This window comes from Atta cephalotes, assembly GCF_000143395.1.
Source record: "Atta cephalotes unplaced genomic scaffold scaffold00020, whole genome shotgun sequence".
In the NCBI taxonomy this organism is placed as follows: Eukaryota; Metazoa; Arthropoda; class Insecta; order Hymenoptera; family Formicidae; genus Atta; species Atta cephalotes.
In genome coordinates, this window is record NW_012130084.1 from 533,359 (window position 1) to 543,737 (window position 10,379).

General features: G+C 31.7%; 1 protein-coding gene across 1 annotated transcript in view; it reads right to left on the reverse strand.

Annotated features, from left to right (window-relative positions):
- LOC105619231 overlaps positions 1-10,036 on the reverse strand; it is a 16,772-nt gene extending 6,736 nt beyond the window's left edge. Inside the window, exons 1-4 of the mRNA XM_012200755.1 lie at positions 9,997-10,036; positions 3,171-3,238; positions 2,438-2,475; positions 1,621-1,658 (exon numbers count right to left, since the gene is read on the reverse strand). Coding sequence (XP_012056145.1) covers positions 1,621-1,658; positions 2,438-2,475; positions 3,171-3,238; positions 9,997-10,036 — 184 coding nt within the window. The remainder of the gene's footprint in view (positions 1-1,620; positions 1,659-2,437; positions 2,476-3,170; positions 3,239-9,996) is intronic.
- Positions 10,037-10,379: the final 343 nt, after the last annotated feature.

The following is a 10,379-nucleotide window of genomic DNA, read 5'->3' on the forward strand; positions in this document are numbered from 1 at the left end:
ATATAATAAATAATAAATTTGAATCATTTAATCAAATTTAATATATTTTTTTGAGTTAAATATTGTTAAACTCTATTATTTTAATTATTTATTTAAATTAACGATATATTAAGTAGAAATAATGGCGACTTATAGTAATAATTAAAATAAATAACTCTAATTGGATATAATTTGACATTATAAATTTAACAGTGTTTATCATAGAACGGAAGGCCAAGTTTAGCGTAAGCCAAGAATTTTGATGTTATGCAATCGGGCTGTAAACGAGATGCGAAACAAGCTCGTGGCAATCCATCGTGCTCATCAAACACAATGTTTACAGCCGTTTACTCCACGCTGAAGAAGTCCATGGTGAATCTTTCGGCATTCGTTTCATACGCGATATAACAGGCCCAACTGGTTTTTTTTCGTTATATCAAGATGCGATATCCTTTTTCTCTCTCTTTTCCTCTGTCCTTCTCTATCTATAAAACTTGGGATTTTTCCGTTCGTGCTTGTTTCTCACATCGCGATGATTGACGCAATCCATCGTATTACCGGGGTAATAGTTCCAAGTCGCAATTTTTCAAAGTTGACAAAAAGTTGACAAAAAATAATAAAAAATTGAAGGTTGATAAGGCTAAGAAACGAGGAAAAGACAATAAAGATAGCTACATATAACTAATTTAATGTCATATGATGATTTCAAAATGTGTAGATAAATACGTTTTTTTGAAATTAATATAATATTAAAATTACACAATAAAAATGTGAAAGTATTCTACACCGAAAAAAAGGTTCAAATTGGAAATGGACAAACCCCAGAAAATTCTGATTATACCTCTATCAGAATTCCGATTATCTCAACTAGAATTTTAGTAGATTTAATCAGAAAATTTAACCGGAAAATTCTCGTTGAGATACGTCGGAATTCTGATTGATATAATCAAAATTTTCTGATTTGTTTTTCTGATATGTATTCAACCAAACATATTTTTTTCAGTATAGTTCAGTATAGTTCATATATTTTTTTGTTACATAATTTTAATATTATCTATTAAAACCATTATAAATTGAAGAAGACTCTGTGAGTTGAAACGTTTTTATCTACATATTGAATAATTTGATATTAAATTAGTTACAATATATAGTACCAATTATTATCTTGTAATCTTTTTACTCCTTTCTTGATCTTATCAACCTTTAATTTTTTCTTCGCACATACATACGCTAGTGAAAATTAATAATAATAATAATAATAATATCGCATTTTAATCATCTTCTTTCTCATTTATTTTCGAAAAATCGTGAAAAAAAGGAAAAAGCGAATCGACAGTTAATACATTAATCCAATTTCAAACTCTGCCAGATAAACGAAAGAATGTCAAGTCAGTCAGTTTGATCCTTCTTTAATTAATATCAATTAAGCTTTGGCCTAAATTTGCATGGATTGAAAATCATTCCTACGCTAATTTCCGTATATCTTCCGTATATGTTATTGGAGATACGTTTTAATTATTAAATGAATATACATATATATAAGTGAAAATGCGCTGACAAAAGTCAAAAGACGCGTATGTAAAGAAGAAACGGGGGAGGGGGGGGGGAGGGGTGTAAAAGTGATATAATCAGCAGACTTACCCTCCTCCGCGTTCAGGTCTGAAAACTTGATGCCGCCACTGAAATGGAAAGAAAGCAGACAGCAGATATGAGACAATTACCTAGATACACACTGCAACGCGAGCGTTTATTAATTGAGTTTAATCAAACGTTTGCAACGCAATTGTGACGTTTAGAACAGTCTTAAATATATATCTCGCAGCTGCAACTACAGCAGCAATTGAAGGAGTTCGTCATTATACATGGATACTATCTGAAATCGCCTCTAAACGTCTCTCTACACCACAGTGCTATTTCTCGCGAAATAGAATCAACGTGCAAATATTATAGTAAGTTTTCTAGAAACTCCTGTCGAGTAATCTTGAAAGTTTTTGCGTATAGCTTTTCGAGATGCAGACGCAAATTACTTTGCTCACTTAAAATTTACTCTTCGGAGCTTGTTCCACGAATTTTTCTTCACGATACTTGACTGAACGAGAGCGAGAGGGCGAACGGCTTTATTTCAGTCTTCAAAAAGTCCTTTTAACCCTGCAATGCGTAAAAAAATCAAGTACACAGAGGTTTGTGAGACTTTCATTCCATATCTTCGTTCATATTCTCTGTAATTTTGATAAATTTTCAAATTAATTTTAGATTACTTTTTTGCAATGTCCAATTTTAATCTTCCCAGATTATCTCTCCATCTCTTTCAATCCTTGAGATACTTCATTATAAGGGCATTCCAGGGTTAATTCGAAAGAAAACCGTAATCGTCCAAGAGTGACTCTCATTCCAATTTCTTTCTTTCTCTTTGTCTCTCGCTTTTTTTTTGTAAACTTGTGATCGTATAATTGCATACCTGAGCAGCACGGTCGCTGTCTCGGGGACACGGAACACCTGAAAAAGAAGACAACCACCGCTCTATCGAATCCAAAACGAAGGGTAAGAGCCCCCGAAACTAGATCGCGTTTTCGTCTCTTTTCAAAAGTTCTTTTTTTTTTACTCGAAATTCAGTTTGCGAGAAATTGATTCATAACCTTATAATTTATTTAAAAGTTTTTAGAATAATTTAAAGAATTCATTGTTGTAACATTCCTTTTTCTTTCTTTTTCTTTAAGAAAGACTCGACTTTAAATCGATCAAAAGTATGCATTCCGCAAAGTTCGACGAGTTGATATTTAAAAATCGACCTCTACACGCAGTTACGATTCGCTGTACGACTTAAGGCAAGGTAAAATCTCGCTCCAGAGAGACGAGCTATGGAAAAAATGTGGCTCGATTATGCCGTAATTATTGTTATCCTTGACTCGAATATTATTGTACTGCACGCGACAATCGAACGATTTCTGCAAATACACGCTAGACTCTACACAGAATGATTATCCCCTGCTCGACTATTCCATCAATAACGAATAACCCTGGTGTACGGCATCTGTCGAATTGAATCTAATGTGGAATGGAGCGAGTATCACTCGGAGAAAAAAAGCGAAAAATCAATTGGGGGAAAAATTCGTAACGGAGATCTCTGTTTTCTTTTCTCCTTTCTTTCTTTTTTGCGGAAACTTTTTGTTTTTAAAAAGGGTTTTACCTACCTTCCAGCCCATATTCTCGAAGAAGGTGCACAGCCTGGTCTGCCCAGTTGTTTTGCCACCACATGGTCCTGCAATAGCAAATATGTGTTAGACAAATTTGCGCTGAAATTTTTGAAAAAAATTTGCGTGAGATCGAGAATTGAGATATGTTCGGATTGTTATGCTTTATGATATTACTATCTCTTTTTTCGTCTTTTTCGTTACATAAAATAAACGATGAAGATATGAAAAGGCAGACGCCAATAAAAGTCAAATTGAATTTAATTGGCGTGCGCCAGCGTGGCTATTAAGTCGTCGCGACGTTATGCATCATGCTTATTATACATCGGGATGATGAATTTGAGCTCACCACGATCCAATCCCAAAATAAATCATGCGTCAAAAAAACTCCAGAACTTTTCCAAGACTTCTTCTCTCTGAAGGCTGATTGTATCAACAAAATAAGGTGAAAATTATAAAAGTGAGCAAATACACTAGAATATTCATAATTTAATTGGCCAAATGAATTTGTTTACTTTTTTGTAATTTTCATCTCATTTTAAAATATACAATGATGAATTGATTCTCTGATTATATCTTAACATCCAATCTAATATTATGTCATATCTATATAAGTTAGCAAAATAAAGTGAAGAGGATCAATTCAAATTAATATTTTTATTTATTGCTTGGTAAGTTAAAAAAAATGTTCCGCTATTTTATAAAACGTATCCTGATACTCAGTCTAATTTAATGTTACTCTTACCCCAAAACTATACAGAACAGAATTCCTTGATTCTCCACACTCTTCTCATAAAAAATGCAACCAAATTATTTCCCTTCAGTGATAGAAAAACAATGAAAAATTTAAGATTACTTTTGAAAAAAATTATTCCCCTCCAATAAAATTTCTTTTTACTATAATTTTTCTTCTGCTTTCATTACAAAACTCGTTGAGTTTCGTAGGAAATCTCATTCAAATTATATGAGTTTAAATTAAGATTAGTGTTCAAGAAGATAAAGAAGATAAAGAATATCTTATTTCGTCTAGATCGGAATTGCAAAGCAATGAAAGTACGGAAAAGGTCAAACACGAGCATATGATTAGATCACAAATTAAAAACTAGTTTAAGCGGCAATAATCAAGAAATAAAAACTAATTTTTCAAACCATTAAAAACAACATACGGAAGTTTGCGATTTCGCTCAGTCATCTTCAGACAAGTTAAAAAATTATAATAGAAAGAAATTAAGAATTTCTTATCTTCTTTCTTTTTGTTATAATTTTTTAATTTGGCTGAGGATGATTAAGTGAAACAGAAACGTCCGTATGTTGTCTAATGGTTTGAAAAATTAGTTTTATTTTCTTTGTTGTTGATGCTTAAAACTCCTGAGTCATTATAGTTATATTGTAGTTATATTGTATAGTAAAGTCAGAAGCGAAAAATGATACGTTAACTTTTATTATGTGCCATTTATAAATAAAGACATTTGAATAAAACAAAATAATTTGTGAAATAAGATTGCTTCAAAACATTTGTAAAAATGGACGAAAACTAACTCTCCTAACAGTCAGCAAATAATCGTAAAAAGTGTAAAAGGCACGTGTAAGTGAAAATAAGCTATGTATGCGCATTAAATAAACTTCATGTATCTTTTATCATATTTTACGATTATTTATTGACTGTCAGAGAGGATAAGTATAATTTTCTTCTATTTTTACAAATGTTTTAAAGCAATTTCATCATTTTGTTTAAAAAAAAAATTATCTTTATTTATAAATGACACGTAATAAAAATTAACATGTCATTTCTCGCTCATGATATCACGATTCAATACTGCTATGATGATTACTCAGAAACCTTAAATAAACTAGTTTCTAATTTGAGATGTAATTATTTACATGTTTAACCTTTCTTATACTTTTCGTATCTTATCTTCCATTATTCGAATACATTGTTGCCACCCATTGTGAGCATATAAACCTTGAATTTCTGGCGAAATAAAAAGGAGGACATAGAAAAGTTCTTTTCAAGGTTTCTTTATTATACCTTATTCATACCAAGCAACTCAAGTTCTAGATTTCATAAAAATTTCATTATTTAAATTTTGTTAAATTTTACGTTTTGAATCTGTGATTTAAATATCCGTTGTTCAACAAAAGATAACGTCGTCAACGATAAAAACGAATTATCAACAAGGCTATCTGTTATGGCTATCGTTTGCATTATCTGTGCATTTGAGTAATTTCCCGCTTTTATCTACTGATATATGATAAACATAAGAAATATCGACGTTGAGGAAAAATAACCGTCTGATTCATGTAACGCGGATGTCTAAGAGATGTCTGAAAAGCGTGCAATTGGTTTCAATATGAGATGCAGATCTGTTTCACATTCAACATTGGCTATCGCCAGTAAACAATGAGTAATACAATCTAAGTCGACGTATGCCTCCTTTATATTTCTGTTGTATGAAATTCTTTCTGCCTTAATCCAGAGTTCCTTTCTTTCAAGCAAAGTGTTTTCTTTCAAGAACTTCGAGCGATATTTTTATTCTGTCGAAAGGTGTAGGATTTTCGACTTTAAATTGAAATCGCAACTTACTTTTGTAACGTAATAAGAGTAAAGTTAGCCTTTAATCATAATGCAGCACAATGAACAATACGGATTGCGATTAAATAATGTAAAAAAGTACATGAATAGAATAAAGTATAAAGTTTTTTTTGTCCGTACAATGGATTAAACGAAAATTTATGCGGACGGAGCTTCGTTCTCGGCGGGACTCTTCTCTCAGGTCACCCGGTACAGTTGTGACCGCGTGTCCCTGCGTGGCGCATGGAATCGATCGACATCCGCGTGTGGCTACGATAACGAACGTTGCAAAACGTTGCAAGGGGAACAGTAAGAGACAGTGCGGCGCGGTGTTACAGCAGCACGAATGGCGAGATGAACTGAGTTGGTATCTCCTTTGCAAAATTTTCGATCTAACGGAATTTACGATCCCTGCACTGAGAAAAAAATATAGTTAATTTTAATAAATATTTACTTCAATACTGCCAACTAAACATTTACTTACAGTAAGTAAATATTTGTTCAATAAAAAAAATGTTAAATCAAAAAAAAGTTAAATCAAATTAACATTTCTTGTATTAAATAAATATATCTTTATATTTAATAAATATTTAGTTGGCAGTATTCAACTAAATATTTATTAAAATTGACTTTTTTTTCAGTGTGGTGAAAATTTTTCTCAAGATTTTTCAAAATTTCTATATAATTTTATAACTTTCTTACATTTTTTGTACAATTGGAACACTTCTCAAAAAAATTTACATTTCTTCTTAAAATTTTTCATATATGTTAATTATGAAATATCGTAAGATTTTTAAGATTTTTTATAAATATAATTTCTGATGAAATGTTATAAAATCTAAAAAATTAAAAAATATTTTTTAAAAATTATGGGATGAGAAATCTCAGAATATTAGGTGTAGTAAAAAGAAATTATTTTTGCATGAAATTGAATGGAAAAATAATGGATTTGTTTTTACTACACCTAATATTTCAGAATATAAAAAATTCTGAGAGAAGATTAAACTTTCCGAATATTTCTAGTATTTTTGAAAAATATTCCAATTTATTTAAAATTTATATAAAAATTATAAGACAAATATTCACCAGGGATATTATCTATATTTACAGTAATAATTTTTTAAAGAAAATAAAGGATAAATCTAAAAATATTAAGACTTTATTTCTAAATATTTCCAAAACGACAGTTCTGAAGTTTTCTTGCGTATTTCTATTTGAAATAAATAACTCCCAAGTAAAATACAAATCATTATAATATCAAAATAGTTGCAAATTTGATTATTAAAAGTCACTTTTCAATCAATCACAATTTATTTTGTTACTGATTTTGTTGTTCTGCTTGGGCTAATATTACTCATAAAATTAAATTTGTCAGTTGTTTCCGTAAATATTCGCTCATTAGTGCGATATTAGACATTAGAATGCTAATTAGAAAGAAATTTCCTATGGGTTTATTAAAATAAAGGACAAAATTGAATTTTGAAAAAAATTAATAAATCTTAAGGACAATTCAGTGTTACTAAGTTTGTTCAAAGTTATTCTTTATATTACGACTTTCTCAATATTTTAGCTGTAATTTGGAGTTTTTTTGTATATTCCTCTCAAAAAGTCACTTGAAAATTCTCTTTTTTGTATCCCCCAAAAAATCTCCCAAAAAAGGAAACTTCAAATCTGATAGAAATTCTACTGAGTTGGAAACATTAGGAAAGGACAACTACATGAAATAAAGGACTGTCTTTTGTAATAAAGGATATATAGTCACCGTTGCTATATTCCTTTCACGGTATAAATATTTTATTTTTATGCTTTTCCCGAAAGCTTTCAATGTATTTCAAAAACAAATCTTTCAAGAGACAGCGAAAAGGTTGAGATATTTCCTTTGTTTTCGTTGTATACAAAAATTTTTCCTAATTCAGAGTTTCTTTCTTTCCATGAAGATTTTCAAGAATTCCTTATTCTGATATCTTATTCTGTGTACGTTTCTTCTAGAAAAATACAGAAACTTCGATCTTAAATTAAAATTTCATAACGAGTAAAAGCATTATATACACTGAGAAAAAATTTTTTTATTTACCATAAAATACCATAAAATAACTATATTTTATAATTATTTTCGGTGCCAACTATAAATTTGGTGCCAACTATAAATTTGCTTTCCAGCAAAAGACACAATGTAACATAGTGACCATTTCATCTTGTTTAAAATTGGCAAACAACAAGAATATAATGTTTCCCTGTGTTACTTTACATCATTTGTATCTGTTGTTTTAAAATGTAAGTATATTTATAGTAAAACTAGAAATATTATTATCTACTATTTAATTATTAACTATAAATATTACTATTACCAATTATAGCACTTTTATAATAATAATTATTATTAATTTATCATTATTGCTATTATTAGTAGTAATTTATTATTATTACAGTACTATAATGTTATAATAATAATAATTATAAAAATGGAGCTCCTAATTATATTATCATATTGAGACAATTATAGTCACAAATACTAAAAACATTTTTTTCTTGATATATTTTCAGATTTTTCTGTTTCTTTGTACCTCATCACCAGAATCTTTTTTAAAACTTGTCTGCAGGGAATGCTAAAACTACTTGGAAAAGTGCCAAAACTTGATTCCACCAAAATTCAATTATTACGAAAATTATATTGAATTACATCTCAATTTTATTGACATGCGATCTAATTCTATATGGGCAAAAAATTCACGCTTTCCTGCTAATAATTAACATGCTTCCTCTTCTTTTTCTCGATCATGGACTTTGCTCATTTCTTGATCCAAGATCAAGAGAAACATGAGCGATCCACATCACGTGCGCTCGTCACGCCGGTCGGGAAAAAATGTTTCTCCGCAAAAATTCCGCTCGCGTGAAAGAAAAACTTCTCACGCGCGTATTCTATTCTCATGTCCGTCAATGTTCTATTCTCGCGTTGCACGAAATTATGAGACGAGTAATCACCAGTGATCATCCTCGGAGTAAGAGATTTATAAAAGAGGAAAAAAATAACACATGCCAGTGCTTCAGGTTTGAAAGCGAAAACTATCTGAAGAATTAGATGAGAAAACAGCTCTGGAATGTTCTTTAAGTGAAACACGTGCTTCGCTGTAAACCTATAATTCTCTTTTTTTTTTTAGTCGTATCTCTTTCCGGATTTTTTATTATATTTTATTTTGTCGCTCGATTAATATCAGTTTCTTCTGACTTTGTTGAACTTCGAGATTTCACCCGGAAGAACGATTCTTAATTATGACGTAAGTATAACGTAAGTAAAATGCTTCTTTGCGTGTATCTACGATTAAAAATATTAGATTCCGAATAATTGTAAGATAAATGTATTATAAAATAATAAAGCCGGAAGTTTTCATGTGAAAATCAATAAATCAATCGAAATGTGAAACGAATAAAAACCGGCATTATGTTCCTTTCTATCAATGTAAATTAATCTCAGTTAACTTCGTGTATTTTTTTCTAATTTTTTTCTTATATAACAAGAAAAAGATAGAAAATAAAACCAAAATTAAAGTTAAACTATATTGGTGGAAACAAATATTAGCTTATGTACCTGAGAAAGTTTAAAATAAACTGAGGTAAAGTAGACCAAGGTAAGTATGTGGTATCGTTGTTTTCCATAATTCTCATATTATACTTTATCGCAAAATATTTCTAAAATTGCTTGACAAAAACTCTCTATCTACAACGTATCAGGTCTGTTTTTTAATACCTGAACTAGAATACACTTTTAGAACTTAAAGTGAAATAGATTTTCGATATTTGACTGCAGGGAGGAAAAAAAGGGTTCCCATGTAGGAAAAAAAAACAGACTTTATTATTTGTATTCATAGTCAGATCTTATATATTTAAGTCTTCCTTAGTCTTAAATTTATCTTCAGCTACTCTATGAATTATTTTATTGGCTGCTGAGCATCTAAAGATAAATTTAAGGAAGCTTTAAATACAAGGTCTGACTATGAATGCGGGCATATGTCTATCGCGGAGCACACAAAATATACAAATTCTAAGAAAAAAAATCAATGGGAGACACTTCGCATCACATGCTTTTACTCTTGCAGACTCGCTCTCGCTCCGGTTTCCCGATCAGCGAGATTCGTTGGCGAAGTCCAGAATGGGGAATCAATTCGCGCTTAATCTACTCCAGCTCGGAGGAGCAGCTTTGTACGCGCGAAAGGGGAGCGAAAGGAGGATAAACGCGATTGTACCCCTGTTACGTACCTCCAGTTAGCACTAACTTGTACACGCGTTTCTGATCCATCGCCGTCGCAGCGATTCCACTTCCGTTTCCGATCGGAATCGCTCCTTCTTCACTTGCTCCTCTCTCACACCTTCTCACCCTCGCTGCTCGACGACGACAACGACGTTGCCTTCCTCGGGGATGCTGGGGGAGGGAGGGGGGGGGGTTGTTTCCTCCGTTTCGGCCTCTGATGTGATGGGGGACGCCGAGGGTGGCGGGTGTACGACGCTCGAAGGCGGCGATGGTCGGTACTACATAAATACCTGGTAGCGCATCTCGGATCGGCGCGTGCTCGACCGCGTGCTCGGACGACGCATGGAAAAGAAACGGGAACCGACGGCGGAGGACTGACGGCGACGAGAAT